We start from the raw sequence: 20856 nt of genomic DNA, 5'->3' as shown, positions 1-20856 counted from the left end.
TAGGTGCAGAGCATCTCTCTGCATCAGCTCTCACCACACGTTTGGAAAAAATACATGCAAGTAACAGACCCATGGCAAAAGAGCACACCATCAGGAGCGTGCCTGGCTGGCCCCAGAGCCAGTACTAACCAAGGGCTCCGGCCTGGACTGTATTTTCAGACATGACACTGTCATAAGCTGACTCAGTTTTCAGGTTTTCCTTCCTTCTTGGCCAAGGGATTAGGATTTAAGAAAAGACTTAACTGAACAGCAACTCCTTTTTGCTCTGTAACACTCCTCCACTGCCAGCTGTTTGCTCTAGAGGTACTGACCCACAGGTTTGTCAGTCGTGGCTGCTGCAGCTCCCCTCACACCCAAATCCTCAGTGGTGAGGTGGCCACAGCAGATTTGGCTTTGCCATCCTCCCACCATCCTGCTCTTCTTAACCCTCTTTGAAGTATCGTGGAATTTGACCAAAACAAAAGGAAAAAAAAAAGCCTTTGAGAAGGACTGCTTTTAGATTTTTTTCCCCAGTATTTTTTAATTGCTCCTGTTTCATGTGTTGTACCTGCACAAGAGTGTATGTCATGGGTCCTGGAGCAGCTGATAAAAAAGGACATTACATGAAAAATCAGAATAAACCCTCAAACTTAGCTCTAAGTTAAAAGTAAAAGTTAGAAACCAGTGAGCAACATTTGACCAAGATAAGAGTGTTGTGAGGGCAAGCAGGGGACACGGGAAGTTGAAAGGGGCCATTCTCCTCTAAGGACAGTCCCTGCCAAGCTATATGCTTATGTCCTTTTAGGGGAGTAAAAATCCAGATACAGCTCTTTCTTGTCTAAACTTTGAATGATCCGTTAGCCAGGTTTGTTGAAGTTTAAATATTTTTACAATAAACTAGAATAACAAGTGAGTCAGTTGTCTCCAGTAACTTGGTGTTTTTCCACTTCAGAAGATTTTCTGACAGCATGAAAGGAAACACTGCAGTCAAACACGAGCTGATCTGTATGGGATTCTGATCCGCATCAGAGGCTGCTCTGCCATCTCCACAATCCGGGATCTGCAGTAGCAGAACATAACTTCACTCACCCTTTGTGGAGGCTGTCTGTCTGTAATTTAAAATACCTTTTAGCTGGTCTTTTAACCCTTTCAGTACATCAGCACATACCAAGAGCTTTCAGCGGGGTGTGTTATTTGCACACTTTGAAAGAAAGGCAATTCTTTTGAGCAGAAAGGCAAAGGTCTCAAAAATCTCATCCATGGCCCTTCCCTGCTTCCCTCTCTCTGACACCTCTGTGCAGGTGCAGATCTCCACTGCCTCTCCCCAAATGCCCTGCCCCTGTCACAATATCACTCCCAGGGCGTGGGTGCTCCCAGCTCTGCTAAGTCAGAGGACAAAACAGCTGGGTTTTAACAAGCTAAGTTTCACACCAGACAGACAAGATGCATGTGGAAAGGTTGAAATTATTTTCAACATTTTTATGAACATCAACTTTTGTTTGAGAGCTTTGGTGAGGGGGAGAGGAGCAGGGCAGGAGGGAACAGCAGGTCAGCTATCTGCAGGACTAACCCTGGATTTCCAAGCAGCTCTGGTCCAGGACACTTCACGCCTGCAGGCCTGGGTGTCCTGTTTGCCCCAGTCACTGAAGGCGCTGGTGACCCTTGTTCTTGCAGGGTAACCTAGGGAGATCCTGGTCACCACAGATCCCCAGGGGCTGGGCTAAAGAAGCAGTGAGACTTCCAAGCCCTTCAGCTCTCTTGAGGTAGGAGGAAAACTGTGTTTCTGTTAGCTATGCTGCCTCTGCCACGGGATGTGTGGTGGCCTCCCAGAGTGTGAGAATGATTGGAGCACACAGGGTGTAAGGAACAAGCTGAGTAGGAGCCTTGAAATGCCAGTGGTTTCTGCAGCAGCATTTCCATGACCTCCGTTTGGTAGGTTAGAATTTTTAGGATGTCAGGTTACAGCAATGCAACGTGGTAACCACAGGCACATGAAGGGAGACCAGTGAATTGGCACTGTCAGAGAAGAAATCTTTTGTAAGGGTCCTGTTCTGTCTGTCCCTGTTGACAGGATCAGACCTCTTATGGCTACTGGGACTCACCTACAGGAGCAAAGCCTGTGAGACCAAATCCAGTGTGGGTCACTCAGCATCACTGCCCACTCCCATGAGTCAAGTGGCTGTGTGCCACTGTAAAATAAAGACCACAGCCAAGCCTTTAAAGTTAAATATCTTATAAACTATACACACATGTCATCCTGAGATAGTGCCTGTAACAAGTCCCAAGGTAGATAAGCTTCCTGAGCCCAGAGGTCCTCATGCTGCATGAGCACATTGTTGTCCTGTTTTGGCAGGCTCCCGGCCTCTCAGAGCACGCTGCACTTCCTAATGCTCCTTTTTATTTCGGGGTGGGTCTAGTGAAACAATCAGATTGACGACTGCTACCAGCATTCCAATGGCATTCCTTCTGCTGTTCAGATGAAAGCAGTCTTGATCCTTTGCCAGTTCTCTCAAGGCTTGCAGAAACAGGCTCACAGCTTCCCTTTCTATTTTTTGGCCAGCCAAGAGCTGTGTGGCTGCAGCCTCCTCCTAGAAGAGCAGCTGTGCTGTGCCGAAGACACTTCCCAAGACAGGGCAGGAAACATCAGTAGGAATCAGACAGAAAAGTGACAGGTATGAGCCACAATGGAGGGAAGAAGCTGAGTACAATGACCAGAGGGTCAAAGACCATGCATTCCAGTCACATGGGCACGTAGTCGTGTTTTGAGTCCTGACAGCATCAGCTCACAGCCAGACCTTTTAAACCCAGGGGAAAAATATTTTTCAAAATTCTCTTTGCTTAAGCACTATATATTCAAAAAGTTCTTATTATTGTTTCAGTATTTTAGCCCTTAGTTGATTAGTCACCAAAACCTGTCAGATGCCTGTTGCCATAAAAGCACTCTGAGCACCTGCAGCATTTGTAGGAATATCAAAAAATAGCTTTAGCAACTAGGAATTATGCAACAGAAGGAGAAGGCAGGACAAACTAGATTAATACAACTTGTAGTGGATTTGTTAATGTTAAGTGTATGACTCGTTGCAGAATCATGCCAGAAAATGGTACCATGGAGCATACTGGTAAGGGCAGTAAAAGGCTAATGCATTACTTTAGTCATCAGTGAACCACTCACTCACTCAACATACTTCTTCCAGCTGAAATCAAAGGTTTCCAGTGAAAATGCCTCTACAGACTGTAAGCATCTTACAACTCTGCCTTTGAGCTCTACTGTGATAGCTGCTTCATTAACATTGTGGTTCCAGTGCAAAAAAAAAAAACCCTCCAGATCCCAAATCTTCGTTCTTTATACTTTTGATTGTCGTTCATCTGTCCATTCCTGCTTAGTGTTCTGTAAAGCTTGAGTCTTCTGTTCATCTACCTGGACATAGTCCACTCTCTGTTCCTCAGACAGAAAAGGTTTCTATGGGACAGAGAGGAAAAAAACCAATGTTTTAATTTTCAGGTTGAAAAGGGGTGCTAGTAAAACTTAGCTTGATTTTCTGTTTTCCCTTTCCCTCGTTCCTTGATTGCTTCACTTCACCTTGAAGCCCACAGTGACATCAGCTGACAAAAGCATTGCTTTACAGCCTGCTTTAGCTATAATTATCCATCTGTCACCCTGTCACTCAGCCCAGCACAGCAAGTGAGGGAAACATGCTGTACTGGCTACTTCCATGCAAGTAATCATTCTCTCCTCATCTGAGTGATGCTGCTGCAGGGATAACCTAACTGATTTTAGATACAAGGAGGGTTTAAATAAGAAAGCTTAAGAGTCTTGAGTCTTTTGCATCTGGGAGTATTGGCTGATGTGGAAAATGATACCCAGACATAGAATGATCCAAACTGACAGCAGTTCATTGCTTTGCAGTCATACCTACCCATCACTTGGGTAGCTTAGAAGTTCTTAGGAACAAGGAACGTATTTTCTCAGCATTGCAAAAGAAATTGAAATGGTTTTTGGTGATGCAAGAATAAAGACGCACATTTTGCCAGATTAAAAGAGATGGTACAGTTTTACCCCGTGAATTTATCATGGGCCGCAAACTTGTTACTGCAAAGAGATTTTTGGGAAAACTAGCAGGAAAGGCTTTGTGGAGATCCTGCAGGCATCAACCTGCTGGCCCACAAGCCCTCATGGCTGCACTTCCAGAGCAGTCTCATACCCTGTGCTGAGCTCGTGTTAGCAGCATCCCTATGAGCCACACTAAGGACACCTTGTCAGCACCCTCATCATGCTTTTGTCATATTAATCTCGGGCCTGACACCAACAGAGCCAGCTGGAAACACGACTGGCTTCATCATGGCACTCAGGGCACCTAGCAGAATGCAACCCTGGGTCTGGATTTCCTCCCAGCAGACAAAAGGGCAGGAGGCTGCAGTGTTTTTCAGATGACTCCTACCTTCTGCACAGGGGATGGGGAAGCAGAGTTAAAATCCAGTGCTAAGTAATCAAGGTTAGATTTCCTTGTCCATGGAAAAGCACCACTGTATGGAGAGGTGGCCTGTCTGTGTTCCTGTCAAGAAAGAAGAAAAATTTTTAATGCTCTAAAAACATGATCCTAAAAGGAAACAGGATCACAACTGGGAGATGGGAGATTCATCTGGCAGAACATGAATGAGAACAGTCAGGGCCCACATAATTTCCTTAGCCAAGGGTGCATTTGGTTACTAACCACAGCATAACACTGATAATAGTGGGATAGCATAAAGAAATTGTGAGATCCTTTTTCTTCTGATAGTTTTGTTGGCAAAACAAACAAAACAGGCTGATTTACACTTGATTTTATCAAGAAGGACTTGTGCCCAGCTTCTCAATCCAAGCCCTCAGATTTGCAGGGGTGCCCACTTAAACATCATCATTCAATGAATTTAAATAAATGGTGAAAATTCAGTTCAAATCCAGAAACTGAAAACTATCCTCATAAAACCACAAACTTATGTCGGGTTTTCCTAGACTAGAAAAACCAAATAGGGAATGGTTAAAACTGGAACTGCACTCTTGAACAGATTTCAGTCTGGTAGAGATGTGAGTTAAAATTTGAAACTATGGTTCATAGAGACTGTGGTCAGTTTTGCAGTATATTTTTATAGCTATTGGTATTGGGCTTTGACTATGGAGCAGATCTGTAGACATTGGCTCAGATAAATGGATTTGAGATCCATTTCCACCTAAAATTCAAAGTAAAACAAGATTCTGGTCTTTTGCAAGATATGGCTAAAGAGTAAATGAAAAAAAAGGAAGCCACAAAGCCAGATGTTCTTCTTTCATGGGATGGGAAGTGGGGTTAGTGCCACCAGCCAAAGCAGAAGCAATGAGACTTTAATAGGAGTTCTGTTTCTGCACAATATTTGGTGTGTTTCTTTAGGAAGTGCACTAACGGCTTTCTGTTATTTCCTAGGAGATTTTGCAAGGCACACTTTTAAAAGGTGAAAAGATTTAATTTTCTTTTGTCTTAATGAGTTCTCATGTAAATATGGCTGATCCCTGTGATCTCTTGGAACTGTTCAGCAACATTCGTGGGCGAACAGCTGAGTTCTGCAGAGTAGGAAAAGGGCTTCCCTTATCTCTCTGTAAATTGGTCCCAGTGTCTTTGGTTTAAAACCATTTCATCATTTGAAAAAAAAAAGAAACAAACCAGAAGGCAAAGGACAAACCTCCTCAACGTTTTTTTCTTAGAAAACAAACTTCTGCATTCTCCATCAATGTGACAGAGCAGAATAAAGCAAAGGATGGCTGTGTGAAAATGACATTACCATATGAATGTAACTTTCTTCCTCTTCTCCGGAAACTGAATTGGCAAATATTCTTGCTGAATTAATACTGTCTCTTTCTGGTGAGATAAAGCTCATTCGATTGCTATGAAGAAAAACACAGGAGAGGTTAAGGAAGCATCTTACAGATGCACTGAAATGAAGCCAAAGCCTGACACAGTCCATATGGTGAATAAACTCACACTAAGGCTGCGGCCTTTGTGGAGAGAGGATGTCCAAAGCCACTCCTTAGTTCTAGAAATAGTGTGCTATATTGCTGACTGATTTTGTTGATTTTTTTCCTCTGGGATTTATGAAAGTTTGCCATCTGGTACAACAGAAACCATAAAACATTGAAGCAAAAATTCTCTACCAAGGGTGACAGAGCTATCATTCCTTTGGGTAATAATGGGCACAGTTACTTGGCTGTGTAGGTATCCACATTTTGGAGACTGATGTGAATTAATCAGCTGCTAGAGGTACATGCAAAGGAACTTGGTCTGGCTTTGCACACAGTGTCAACACCTGCCACCCGGGCTGTGGAGATGGCTGTGACTCAGCTCTTGCACAAGGAAATCTCTCCCATGAACACAACTCTCAGAGGTGCATGGTGAATAAATTACCACAGGCAAGCACAATGGGCTTGGTTAATAGGAAATTAGATGGCTTCTCTGTGCATGAACAGCATAATTCCTTTTGCTGTATTAGTTTCAGGCATAACTTCTTTGTAATTTTTGTTAGTGTAAAACATGCAAACTCACTCTAAGCTCATTATCCTTCAGGACTCTGCACTGTGTCAGCACTGATTAACCTCAGTGCTCTGGCAGGGGTGCTTGGGAGGCAGGGTATTGGCTTTCCCTAACAGGCAGTGCCAAGGGCCTTAACCAGCCTTGGACTGGATGTGACAGAGGGCTCTGCAACTGAGAAACTACTCATCTTGTGTCTCTTTTGCCCTTCACATGACAATCTGAAACAGGGGAGTGGAAATGCCCAGTCTGGCACTCATGCCAGCAAAACCCCACATCTTCTGGAGTGCCCAGGGTGTGCAGAGGAGTTTGGTGGGAATTTCTGGCTTTTACATGCACACTTCAGTACAGCTGCTATTTTTTTTTTTTTTAATTTTTTTTTTTTTTTTTTTTTTTTTTTTTGTGCCAAGACCCTCCCAGCCAGCAGGTTGAAGTCCTCCCCTGCTCACAAGTTCCCTGAAGATCAACAGTATCATCCGCTCATACTACCCAGGCTTTGGGATCAAAGGCATTTGTTTCACCAACAACTAATTTCCAGTGACAAAAGGTCATGCCAAAAGTTCAAGTCTGGACTGCTGTGTGGCAAAATTCTACACCCAGTCTACAATTCAGGCAGATCTTTATCTGACCTGGCTGTCCTTTGCTACATTAAGGAGCAAAAATGGCTCTATCATCTCTATCATGGTTTAGACATGCTAAGCTTTTAGCCATTGTAGCAGCCACACCAGAGTGCAGACCAGCTCCATGTTAAAAGGAACCTTTAAATCATGACACTGAATTCTCTGGAGCTGCTCATTGTGAAAGGGAGCTCTGCTTCTTAGAGACAGCAAAAGCCTGGGGGATAGTGAAAGAAACCTTGGGGAACTTCTGTTTGTGGACTTTGCCAGGAATCTTTTTTGTGGGATGGGATAAGTTACTTTTAACTCTATTCCATGCTGATGCTCAGAAGATTGGAATGGCAGGTTTCTTGCTGACTTACTAAGGCACAGTCCACATCCTGGTCACGGCAGCATGCTCCCGGATCGTGGAGAGGTTCCTCAAGTCCAGAGGAGGTGGTCGTGCTGTAAGAAAGTACAGAAGGAACTATGTTGTCAATGAAAAGTACAGACTGTTTAGAAAAATGTGGTTTTGTATTAACAGAAAGAAATTAACAGAGTATTTCACAGAACATAACCAAGAAGGAAATCAGTAACAAATGACCTCTTCGGTCAGTGCGGGAAAGCAAAGTCCTCCAATCACCTTAAAATAACAGAATAAATATAGTGGGCATAAAGAGACCAAATGCCACACAAGATACATACACTTGCCCCAAATATGCTCTGTATATGCTGCCTGGGAGAGGTTGGTTCAGCCTACAGGTTGTAATAGGTTTTGGATTGTGTTCTAAACAAAAAGGTCCTATACATGGGGATCAGGACCATCCCTGTCACTACTCAATGTACATGTGCCCACCATTCTCACCACCCTTTAAAAAAGGATATTAGTTTGCTTTTCTTCATGGCAATGGTCTAAATGTCTGTCCCCACTTTACAGTAGCACTGCCTGAACCAATTTCTGAGTAACCCTGTGGCTCAGCAACCCTAAGAGCTTTACTGTAGGCTAGGTTTAGGCAATTTTTCCACTTCAAAGCTGAATTTTGTCCCCAGTATATTCTCTAGAAGCACAACCCATATTTTGGACATGCCATGAAAACCAGAAGTGGAAAATTACCATCAGCAAAAGTATCTGCAGAAAATTCCTAATTAAACTAAGACAGCTGTGCCTACCCAAAAGAGGTTTAACCATGGCCAACACATCAAGTTTGAATACTTGAGTTTGGATGTCCCATTCCTGGCAGGTTGGAGAGCTGGTGGGACAGGAGTACACACACATACTTCAGAGGGGCAGGATTTAGTCTGCTGTCTCTCCCAGGCTAGGTCTCTCTGGCTGTTTGCAGTCACTGTGAAAGACAGGCACTGTTCTTACATAGACACCTGGGCTCGGACTGCAGAAGCAGCCGTGGAAACTCTTCCTCCACTCACAAACCACCCTGCAAGCACATCCTAGGCTACAGTGCTGTAAGTCACCTATGCAGCATTTCAACCCGTCCTCTAGAGGGAGAATTGCTTTAAGACGTGCCAAGGACGCTATCCAAGGAGGTCACCCGTGTCCCCACCATCGGGACTCCCAGGCTTTCCACTTAAAAAGTGGTCTGGGCTTACACTTCCTCCGAGGCTTGAGGTCCCGGTTCACCGGCGGGGGCTCCACATCGGAGGGAAGCTCAGGCAAGGGGCTGGTGAGTTTTTCAGTGCTGACGACGGGGAAGGTGAAGGTGGCGGAGCCGGGGCTCATGGGGATGTATCCGTCGGGGGAGCAGTCGGAGGCGGGCGCGGAGGGCGAGGTGCTGGGGCGCATGGGCACGTAGCTGTCCTCCGCGCTGTCCGCGGCCGCCGAGCACAGCGGGGAGAAGCGGCACGGCTGCAGGGCACGGCAGGAAAAGGCAGAGAGTGAAAAGGCTCCATCAATGCACAGCCAGCCCCCTCCCAGCCGGGGGGTGCTGTGAGCTGGGAACACACCTGAGCTGAGCCCAGGCCAGGACTGCTCTGATGGGGCCCCAGAGAGGCACAAGATGGACAAGAGACAAACGCGTGAGTCCAGATGAACCCTCCAGCCCTGGAGCAGTCCACGCTGAGCTACTAGAGTCACTGCTAGAAACTAGAACCAAACTGACTGGTGACTTTATTGGTTAAATTCTTCAATTTCAGCGAGGCTGCATTTGCCTCTCACAGCAGTAATTCTGATCTGTAAAATGAGGGAGGATCCTGAATACAAAAAAAAAGTCTGAAAGGAGAACACCTGATGAACAAGACTTTGGCAAATGTGGAAGCTGAGAGAGCGGACACAGACCTACAACTCACTTCTGATCACTGAGAATTAGCATTAGAAAATCACTTTGTGCAGGTTAGTGCCGGCTGAGTGGTGAGAGGGAGCCATTACAATTCTTGCAAGCTTTCAAAAAGGAGAAAAATATAAGTTGCCCACCACCAGCAAAGGATCTCCCACAGAAAACAACATCCAGCCCCAGGCAGAAGACTGGCTATGTGATGTGAGATGGTGCTGCTTAGAACTGTGTCTGTCAGAGGCTGGCAGGAAGCTGTGGACTGACAGAGCCTTCAATCACAGGCACTGTGAGAGCAGACATTTTCCAATGTCTTAAAGAAGAGATATCCCTCAGGACCACAAAGTGATAGGCTTCTTTAGAGCCCTTTTTCAAGGAATAAGCCATTTGCTCTGGTGCTCTTGGTTAACAGTTTAATTCTTGAGGCTACTGGGAACCCTTGTCATAACAGACCCGCTTCATCTACTTAAAAAATGAGGCGCTCAGTATTGAGGCCTCTTCCTCCCTCTTCTCTCAAAGGCTGACTGAAGCCACAAAGCAGCCAGCACTGAAGTTGCCCAAAGCTAGGCACTTTTCAATTTTTTAAATTCTTCTACTGAACAGAGCAAGAGGAATGACTGAGTATCAGGATGTGAAATGATTAATTCTGAAGTTTGTGCCAGTGTTTTAAATTTGTGGAAACAGAGTACTTACCAAATTCAAGCTAAGCCTCTTATCTCGACTTCTTAGGGAACTGCCTTCCATGTCTGCTGCGAGGAAAAAAAAGTGATTAAAAATGGGATAAGGCAGTGCAACCTTACAGAGATAATTCTGGAGTAAAACATATGGCTCTGAAATAATTAAGAGTTTTATAAAGATTCCATAACTCCTAAATGAGGAAATACACTTCAGACCAGATCCAACTCAGCAGCATTTCAAGAGTGATTACATCTATTTTAAGTATGATGAAACCAAGGAACCTGTTCATGTATTATCCAGCTGCAACTTATGCTTCCTGTAACACAAGCAGTTGGGGAAAAAGGCTGGTGTGGGAGCAAGCAAGCAGTAATTTAAATGCAGCTCCTGCTCTAGTTGTTCTCTGTTTTCCCATTGTCAAACTGGGGAAATTATATGAAAAGGGGCTATTACAGATGATATTATTTCTTGGATATTTATTTAGTAGCCTTTTAAGGTGCCAGGGAAGCAATTGTTATTGCACAGAAAGTGGTACATGGAGGACCACATTCTTTGCTTTGTCATCCAGAAGTGCTGATGTGGTCAAGGGGCTCAAGGTGATGGGGAATGAACAGCCAGATCATGGTGACAATCACCAGTCTCCTTGTGCAGCTTGGTCTTGGGCCTTGGTCTTGGTATAGGCCAATTTTATTTTCCAAGCAAAAGCCAAAAATCCCTAAAATCCAGCATTCAGTACATAGAAGATCAGCTGTGGGAGATGCTTACAACCACCATCCTTTTCTGAAATGGGATTGTCTGTGCAGAAAATGGCTTTTCTGTGGGAATGCCTCAAATCCCTGCAACCATGTTAATCTGTTCCCTGCTCTTACAGTAGAGATGTCAGTACTGCAACTGGGGGCATTTTTGGTGCTACCAGCTAAACAAGAACAAAGCAATTCTGTTGGTGCAGATACATACTCAGATAGACACAGTCACTGTCCTGGGACAGGTACATTTATTTATTTTGGCAAGAAGACATTGAGGCACAAGGCTGTATCAGGTGCCAGGATACAGGTGCCTCACAGCTCATCTTCCTTCATGGCACTTCCACTAGCTCATGCTGCTTTTGCCCTGGGCTAATTACAACTGTGCACCTTTTGCAGGTTAGCAGGGCAAAAAATTAAGTTAATAACTTGAGTGTACTCACTTGGGAAGCTGGTGAGGAGCTCCTGCTTTCTCCTCTTTATTTTTCTGATCTTTCTTGTTAAACACATTTTAATTTAGAGTTTAACCCTTCAAATGGTTTCAACTACACTTAGGGTAAGAAAAAGTGGCAGCACTTATTAATTCATTGCTGCCCCCATCAGGCAGAGACAATCCTGCAGCACAAGAGCACAACATGACATTTGGCCACTTAATCCTCTTAGAGACGTTTTGGTGTAAATTGGGTTGGAGGATCATGAACCAGCTGTATTGGAGGAGCACACGTGCAGAAGCAAGAGCAGCACCTCTCAGGGAGCAACCAAATGTAGCTGATAATTAAGAATAGCAATTCCACTAATGGGTGTTCCTCCAGAAACCTTCCAAGAATTGTCTGTACACTGATAGACTGAGCAGAGATCCCCTTGCTTTGGCTTCTGAGCTTTAAGAGCAAGATCTAACAGCTCCACACATTGTCTGGTCATTCAAACTGCAGGAGTCTAAAGAATGCTTGCCCTTAAAAACCTACACTTTTTTCCTCATCAGAAATGAAGACTTTCACATCACTACAATATACCTGATGATTTTCAGCCAGGTATTCCAGCTGCCTCCCTCTGTTCTGTGGCTCCATGTAATAAAGTTCTCATGCTGCATATGCTGGTTTTTGACACCACGATGTTCTGGGTTTTGACTGTTGCTCCTGTTTGTGATGATGGTGTTTCAGGAGCAAGTGGAAAAGCCAGCTCTGCTCAGAGTAGAGTTTGCTTTGCAGCCTTGCCTTGCTCTGTAGCAGCAGGTTTTCAGACTGCCCTGACCCAAGTGCAAGGACAGAGTGGGATTTGTTCAAGGACATGCAGAGTCCCTGGTTCAACCAGGATTACACCCCATCCCCAGTGTCTCCCTGACTTCCTGGTCTTTACTCTAAGCTGTGAAAAGACACACAGCTCTCACAGAACGGACTGGGTGTAGCAAAGCAGCACAGCTCCAGAGGCATTTCCCACATCCAAGCCCTGTATTAACAGAGTTTGGCATTGCCCAATTCAGTGACTGACTTCTCATTTTGGCTTTTCTACTGCTTTCTCTTCTGAGGAGGAAGGGGGAATATTAGCAAAGCATGAGGCACCCTGAAGGGATCAGAGCCAAACTGCTGCCCATCTGTACACCTACTGAGAGGCTCCTACACAGCAGGAGCAAACCTAAGGGACAGGCCTGAATCCTGCTTGCTAATTAATTTGAAAGCAGCACTTGGTGTTACATTGGGTGGTATAAGATTTCACAGAGGGGAGGACAGAGAGGCACAACAGGAAGTCAAAACTGCTCTGTGCATGTGGGTAGCTCCAACCCACTGGTGATGCTTTGCTGGCTCTTGGAAGTGCACTCACCTTTCCAGTTCCTCATGTTGTCCAAGCTGGACAAGGAGATCCTTCTGGGCACCAGAGCGACCTGAGTGCGGCAGATGCCCGTGTGCCCGTTCTGCAGGGCCCCCAGCTCCTCTCCCCTCCTGTCTGAGAAGTGCGTTGGCTTGGGCGGCCGCGGCGGCGGCGTGTTGGACAGCACGTCCAGCTGCGTCACCCCGAAGGGCAGCGCCTTCTGGCTCTTGTCAATCTGAAACGTTGGGGTCAGTGGCGTCCCCAGCAGCGGGGAAGAGGAGGAAAAGTCACTGGATGGACCACTAATGTCTGTGTTCCTGGATACCATGCTGGGATTTGCCACTGGGGCTCCGACCTGGTGCACGGCGCCAGCGCTGGTTGGCTGTACAAGGTACAAGGAGGGCTGGGATTGCAAGGAGTCAACAAAAACATCGTCTGATGATGTTTGCTCCAGAGATCTGTCTGAATTTGACCAGCTGTCACACCTGCAAGGAGACAGAGGTCAGGACCTGAGCTTTCCTTTTCTCCTGGCTGTAAGAACACAGAAAACAAAAAAGCCCAACCACACAGTCTGGGACAAGATCTGTCCTTTCCCTCTGAGCTGGACTGGAGGCTGGGGCACTTTGTGGAGCACCTTGGGCAACAGCAGGTGTCTGGGGGAAGGCTGTGTGTCAGATCCTCAGCCACCCACCTTGGAAAGGGACAGGACCAACATATGATGCTCAACCACTAATCTGTGCTATGAAAAGCACCCTGTAAATTGGATTAGGCTGGTGGTCCCCCATTGTGTTTGGGAGCAAGCCTGAGTGGCAGGGCTCCCTGGGGCTGTGTTTCATGCCTGGACAGACAGAGGGGGGCTCCAGCCTGACACATGTGGCAGAGCCCAGACTCACCTGTTGTGGCTGAGCTTGCCCGACTCGCAGTTGGACAGGAAGAGGTAGTCAGGGAGGAAGACTGACCCAGACTCGCTGGGGGTCTCCTCGGCGGCAGCATCAGCAGCAGCGTGCTCCACTGAGAAGGAGGGGTCGGCGATGCGGGAGGCGTGCGTGGAGGCGGCCGGCGAGGGCTGTGGGGACGAGGTCGTGTGAGACAGGCTCTCCACAGAACCTGCAATGGCAACGGATGGCCCGGCTGAGGGACAGCTCTGACTCGCCCTGCCCCTCTGACTGTCCTGGCTGTCACCACCCTGCTTTTGCACCAGGGATGTTTTACGCCCGAGCAGCAGTGAGTCAAGGCAAACACTGGTTCTGGGTAGACGGCAGCCTGATTTTGCTCCCCCTGCCTGGGCTGTCAAAGTCCTCCAGGCTGCAGGCTTCTTGCTCTGGGGTCCCCCTCTCCCTCCTGCAGCCAGCAATGAAGAACAGACTCTGCTGAAGAAAGAGCTGAGGCACAGCAGCCTGTTTTATCAAGTATTTTTTTTTAGTATTGAATGCAAATAATTAATTATTCATCTCACAAACTTCAAATTAATGGTGACAAGGAAAGGGATTGGTTTCTTGCCACTTTCTAGATCTCAGTAGACAAAGCTGAGCTTTCCAGCTCATGGAGTAGCCAGACAAGCTCTGAACTTGTCTGCAAGCTTTTTATGCTTGTCTCAGCTGGCCACCAAACCACAAGAGCAGTGCTGTGGCTGTAACTGCCCAGCTGGAGGCTTCCTGGCTCTGCTGAGAAAAGTGACACTATTTTTCTGGAGGTCACAAGGCACCCAAAGCTCAGTGCCACCTTCTCTGGGCATAACACTCCAGTGTCCCCATCACAGAGTGGGATGGCAGTGGGACAGGAGGGGGTCTGGGCTGCAGGCAGTGGGGCTGGCCCAGAGCTGGCTGCTTGCTCACACCACCAAGGACCCCCATATCAGTGGCAGCCTGTGGCTGAGACACTCATCTGGCCTGGCAGCAGAGAAGTCTGGTTCTGTTTCTCTCCCAACCTCTGTCCCTGCTAGAGAGCTGGGGAGAAGGAGCAATGGCTGAGCCACATGGAGTCAAACTAAACAAAGATTTTGGGGCATTCCAACTCAAAAAATCAAGTGCAATCCAGACCTCCCAAAAGGGGCAGCTGTGGAGTGGGAAGGGTGTCTTTACCCCAAAAGCAGCTGCTCCTGGCAGCAAGCTCAAACAGTGGCACCAAGAGCACAAGTCAGTTAGGGAATATGATTTTTCTAATGAAGTTTTAGGTTGCTGCATGGCAGTTCCTTCACCAGAGCTGTGTGGGGATGGAGCACTGCTCACTGGGTCCCTGGCACCTGCAGGGCTTGGCAGTGAATGCCCATCTCTCTGGCTCAGACACTGCCTGAGGCAAAGCTGCCAAACCCTTCTCCAAAAGGAAAAACCCCACAGCAGAAACAAACACAAGAAACCAGCAACTGCTCATAAAACCACACTGAGAATTAACATGCCTTCAACGCGCAGCAAGATGGGAGATTTCTCTACTGCTGATATCCAGAACTTGATGGAAATGCTGGGAACCAGCCCCTGACCAGCTGCATGTGTCCTGTGCCCCAGATCCTGCACCGTGTGATGAGGTCCTGAGACCCTCCAGCAGGTCCAACCTAGTCCCTACCTCAACAGAGGCACAAGCATTGGCACTGTACTAGGCTGCTGTAGTCACTTCTCAACCCTGGGAGGTGCTGGGTATACATGCAAGCAGACCAGGGGGGATGGAGAGGACTGCCAAGCCTTGACTGGTTAGACATCAACATGACTAAACACAAACTAAACCCTCTCAGGCACACGGTACAATTCTTGTACAGCCCATCCTGTACAGGGACAGGAGTTTGGCGTGGTGATCCTTCCAGGCGCCTTCCAACTGAGGTTAGTCTATGATTCCAGTGATCCAGGATCTCACACCAGCCACAGTAGGCTTCACCCCTCATCTTTCTGATAGCAGAAGAAGAATAAAACAGCTGATCCTCCCTCCCTGCACTATCCTACATCTCATCCTCCCTTTCAACTTGGGAGGGAGCTGCCTCTGCTTCCCATCTACCACTATTGACTCCCTGCTGCTTCCTCCAGTTAGCTTCAGAGATCTGGGCAGTGGTGAGCCTCAGATCAGCAAAGCATGTAAGAACATGCTTAAATTCAAGTGTAAGCAAAGGATTTGCTTTAATTTTGAGCAGGTGCTTATAGCAGCAGGGTTTCATCAGTGATCATCGGGAAGGAATGGCTTTCACATTTGCAAAGCAGAGCTGACGGCTGCGGCCTTCCCATCTGAAAAATAACTTTTGTTCATCGTGCTGGCTCAGACAGTAACTCTGCTTTTCAATCTAGGACTCAAAGCAGTCTTGCAAGCTGACAATGATCAAACATACACTGGGCTAACTCCCATGGGATCTCAGAAAAGCATGTTCACTTCACCATCTGACTACATTTAAAAAATCCCAAAACCCAACAACTAAAACTGCCACAACGCATAAGAAACAAATTAATGACATTCTGAGTTATTAACACAGAGAACGAACAGGCCTGAACTCCATCTGGTACTCACAGGGTTTAGCCATGGATTATCCCATCAGGAAAGGCTGTGAGCTGCAGACCACATGGCAACGGTTGTGAGCAGGAGGGAGGGGTGGGGACAGCACAGACCTGCCCTTTCCTGACCTTCAGGGGGCTCAGGGACCTGCAGCCAGCTCCTCACAGACTGTTCCTGTCTCTGCCAGCTCTGCTGGTAACTGAATCGTGTGCATTAAAACTACCACGACAGCAGCTGGGCAGAATAAATTATGCATGGCTACTTTCAACAGTGAGAAGGCAGAGAACAGGTTTGGTGCCTGCCATCCCCTTTGCCAGAGAGACAGCAAGAGGCTTCACCTGCCAAAATAACTGCTTTGGTGGGACTAACACCCAGCATTTCTGCCCTGCAAATATGGACAAAGCCACACAGAGGTGCACAGCATCTTCCACAGTGACCTCTCCCATCAATGAAGGGCCATTGCTTGGAGAAACAGAGGGCTTTTCCCTTGTGCTACAGACCCAAGCCCCTTCCCCAAGAATTGCTATGGTGCAACAGCCATGCAGGGACACGGTGGAATAGGGATGTTCTCCTCACATCAACCACCCCCAAGGCTGCACTGACACACCAAGGAGGTAGAAATAATAACAGTAAGGCTTCCTAATGAAACTGCTTAAACAACCTTCCCACCAGTTTCTCCAATGAAAAGCTGTTACATTGGATTGTGTCAATTAGTCATGGCTTCGGCTTGTACATGGAATAAACTGTGCCCCTGGTGTTCCACAGCTGCTTCATTTCATCCCCTCCCTTGCCCCAGACACTCGGGCCAAGCATCCTCCCAATCCCCTGCATGGCCATGGATCCCGTGGGGCTGGAGAATGATGGCTCTATTGGGAGGTTTCACCAAAGATGGAAGCAGGATTTTGCTGAGATAGGGTAGGAAAACTAGGAGCAAGGCCTCTTCCTCTCTCCTCCAGCTGACTCTCCAAAGGTGCCAGCTCCCCTCTCATTTCCAGCACAGCCAGCAGCACTTTCTGGTGGCAGCAGTGTGTGAGTGCTGCTGGCAAGTCCTTCCTGACAGCCGCCCTCCCAGGTGCTTCCTGACATCTGCCTGGAGCTGCCATGTCATCTCTGCCTCCCAGCTGTCCCCTCTCTTGTTGACTACAGAGCTGTGCTCACAGGAGCCATGGCTTTTGTAACTTCACTCTGCATCTGGCTGCCAACACCTCTGGTGTGGGGATCTGGCTGTCCATCCTTCTTTGCTGCTGGAAGGGACTAACTGGGAACAACAGGATGGCCCTTAAAGCTGAGTCACTGCATAAACCTGGGGCTACACTTCGGGCATTAAGCAGAGAAAGCAGCAGCTTTGTGTTTTGTGTTTTGGCCTCGGTCACAGCAAATTTTCAGTGATGCACAGATTAAGAGTGATATGACTCATGGCAGGGACTGGTATTTTTTTAAAGCAGTAGCATTTAAGTTAAAAAAAGCATGTGGCATTTAATAGGGCTTTTCTCTTCTAATGTTAATTTTAAAGGGTAATGTGTTTAAACCTACAGGCTTTTGGAGAATTTAGAAGATCCTGAAAAGCTGAAGCAATTAGCAACTGTTTGAAATGTGATGTGCAATTTTTGGGGCTGTGCAGATTTAAATCAGAGGATCTGGATGTGCTTGGCAGCCTGACCTGGATACACCCCAGACCTGAGCTCACTGGCAGGAGCTGCAGGATAAATAGAAGCTCTTAGGAGCTATTTGGCATTAGAGACCCAGTAAGTGCATGTCTGGAGGCTTAGCTCACACCATCCTTGATGAGGGCTGCAAGTTCAGGTGCCAGACTTTGTACTGAATCAAGGCAAATGCTCGGCAGTGCTGAACTTCTTGGGGGGTAGTATCTGCCTTGGAAAGCTGGATAGGTGTCAGCTTTCCCAACTGCTGCTGCACGAGCTGTCATTTCTCATCCATCAGTGCCCACACTGGCAATCTTTGCTCAGAGAGAAACACCAGTGTGTAATACTCTGGGTATTGTCCATGTGCAAGTCTTACAAGCAATAGTGTACTGCACCAGCAAAACAGAGAAGGCATTTCCCAGTGTAAATGCATCTGTCTGGGACAGCCACTGTCTTAGCTCTTCTGCCACAGATCACTCCCCCCATGAACATCCTCACAAAGTGCCAAGAGAAGGCTGCTACACATTCGAGAGACAAAAAATATTTTTCTCTTTTGCATAGAAGGGTTTATCTTAATTTCAGAGTAATTGGTAAAACTGGATCTCAAATAAACCTGCACCAGAAATAACAATCCAAGAGCAACAACTCAGCATCAACAAAGGCAGAACAGTAGGAAGGTGGTTACTGAATATCCCTAATTCCATCCAGCCTCCAAAGGGCAGTAGACTCCAATCCCTGCCAGAGCTACTTTGAAATTTGTATTCACGGGCAGCTTGTACCGACACATAATCTGTCAGCAAGTTTTCATGGTGGTTTCTGAAGTGAAGAGGAAAAGAACAGACATCACATTTGTAACAGGACCACTGCAGTGTTCTTGCCACTCCCATTTCCCTCAGAAGACACTACTTAAAAGACAGCTAAGCAATGCCAGGAACCATGATAGATTAAAATAAAACCTTTCCCATAGCCTTTTGTTTATTATCAAGTTGCTTGGTAATGGTGTGGCCATGCAGCACTTGCAGACACCAGCAGCACTCCAAGTGCAGCAGCACAAAGACCATGGAAGGATAAGCTGCCTGGCCACACATGATACCCCCAAACACATTACTGCCCGAGGGCTCATGTCCCTCCATAGCCCCCTCTTCTACTCCTGCATTGCCTTTTATCACATTGAAGGCTTCATTCTGACTCACTTCCTCTGCAACTCTCAAATTGCTGCTGTATCTGCCCCTTGGAATTGTCAAGGGAAAGACAGATTGCTGTTATCTGAGCCTGATTGTCTCATTTAAAAGGTAACTTAATGATGGTACAGGTCCCCACTTTAATTACCGACTACATCCATCCTGGAGTAGTTAATTCTTGGCAGCTTTTCAAGAAATTCACTCTGCTGAGTATATACAGGTATAGGGCCTGGCAAAAAAGCTGCCCAGATGCTTCACTGGCAGGACCATCTCATAAGTCTATACACACACTTCTAACACTCCTATCCTCTGCCTTTTCTTTGTTTTCTCATATTAACAGACTAAGGCAGCTTAGTATTTCTGTCACTGATTTATGTACAGGCATCTACACCCAAGTCTGTGCACATTCCACATCCAGCATAGCCTGAGAAAATGGGAGTTGAGCAGGATGCTTTCCTGGAACAGGTGTCTTACATTAAGCCTAACTAAATAAATACAGGACATGTAATGAAATAAATGGCCCCAGAAGATAACACTCAGTCAGCTTTTTACATAAACAGCACCTTTTCTTATTAAGGACCTGCTGTTTGCTCTAGCAGGAATTGATTCATCAAAGGGAGACCAGGCAGCCAGTGAGTATTTCCACCCAGCAGCAGTGTGGTCTCTGAGAACTTTCAGATCAGGGTTTAGCAGCATCTCAGTCTGTATGGAGCTACAGGAACTCTTCCACCTGCCCAGCCCAGCCTGACAGCAAGGTCCATGCCTCCTGTCACCCCTGGGCATTCTCCCAGCCTCCAAGATGAGTGTGATCCTACCTGTGCCATCTTCCAGATGTCCAAAGTTACAGATCTGGCTGATGTTGCGCACCCAGATCTGCATCTCCTCCTCAGTCTTGGCTACCAGGTAGAAGGTGCGGTAGGTGGTTCTCACGATGAAGACAAAGTTGTTCTGGAATTCCTTCTTGATGAAGTTGGGCCCCGAGTGCTTCAGCACTTCGCACTCATTGAGGTCGATGATGCGGATGGGCTTTTTGGAGTGGTTGTTCCTGTAGTACTCCAGCACGTCGGGGTTCCCACTCATGCGGCCCCTGCGCAGCACGAACCAGCGCTTCCGCCAGGCCTGCAAGGGCACAAAGACCTTTAGTGCCAAACACCCACTGCAGCAACCAGCCCCATGCAGCATCAGCGGGGCTTGAAAAGACCCCTCAGCTCATTGAACCCAGGCATCAACCCAGCGCTGCCAAGCCCAACCATGTCCCTAACACCCCATCTGCACGTGTTCACAAGAATTCCAGGGATGATAACTCCGCCAATTCCCTGAGCAGCCTGTTCCAATGCTTAACCACCTTTTCAGTGAATAAATTTTTCCTAATGTCCAAACTAAACCTCCCCTGAAACAACCTGAGGCTGTTTTGTCTTGTCTTGCTGCTCATTACCTGGGAGAAGAGCCTTACCCCCACCTGGCCACAACCTTCTTTCAGGTAGTTATAGAGCAATAAGGTCCTCCCTCAGGCCTCTCTCCTCCAGGCTGAACAACCGGAGTTCCTTTAGCTGCTCCTCATAGGACTTGTGCTCCATGCTTACTTTCTTTCAGGTTTTATAGCTGTTTTGATAAGCTGGCCGAATTGTGATTTTTAGTTGATGCACTTGCTATCAGCCTGCACTGGAGATTGGAAAACAGGCAGAGGGCTGTCCCTGGGAGGTCAAGATGAACATTCTCCCTTCCCTTCACCCCGCCAACATGATGCAATCCAAGTGTTTCAATACATCACCACCTCATCCGTAGAAGGGAGAACACAATTATTTTTGTAGAATGAAAATACCAAGAACTTCATATACCTGGAAACAAGTGCCTTTTGCCCAGCAAAGCCCAGGGCTCCAGATACCCTGTGCAGCTTCCCTCCTATGATTTTCAGTGCTATTACAAAGCTGTTTGTGAGCTGCCAAT

The 20856-nt window shown here is 47.0% G+C and overlaps 1 protein-coding gene across 3 annotated transcripts in view; it reads right to left on the bottom strand.

Annotated features, from left to right (window-relative positions):
• Positions 1-2199: 2199 nt before the first annotated feature.
• GAB3 (GRB2 associated binding protein 3) overlaps positions 2200-20856 on the bottom strand; it is a 61245-nt gene continuing 42588 nt past the window's right edge. The window contains exons 2-10 of one of the 3 annotated variants that reach the window (XM_038164705.1): positions 19725-20028; positions 13511-13724; positions 12630-13102; positions 10087-10142; positions 8717-8972; positions 7495-7576; positions 5773-5875; positions 4419-4532; positions 2200-3439 (exon numbers count right to left, since the gene is read on the bottom strand). In XM_038164705.1, coding sequence (XP_038020633.1) covers positions 3323-3439; positions 4419-4532; positions 5773-5875; positions 7495-7576; positions 8717-8972; positions 10087-10142; positions 12630-13102; positions 13511-13724; positions 19725-20028 — 1719 coding nt within the window. In that variant the 3' untranslated portion in view covers positions 2200-3322. Of the gene's footprint in view, positions 3440-4418; positions 4533-5772; positions 5876-7494; positions 7577-8716; positions 8973-10086; positions 10143-12629; positions 13103-13510; positions 13725-19724; positions 20029-20856 lie in introns of those variants that run through there. The other 2 variants (XM_038164706.1, XM_038164707.1) reach the window with 2 other exon arrangements.

The sequence above is a fragment of the Motacilla alba genome, chromosome 4A (genome assembly GCF_015832195.1).
Source record: "Motacilla alba alba isolate MOTALB_02 chromosome 4A, Motacilla_alba_V1.0_pri, whole genome shotgun sequence".
Classification (NCBI taxonomy): domain Eukaryota; kingdom Metazoa; phylum Chordata; class Aves; order Passeriformes; family Motacillidae; genus Motacilla; species Motacilla alba.
The sequence above is the reverse complement of the archived record's forward strand: the minus strand, read 5'-3'. Positions and strand labels throughout refer to the sequence as shown.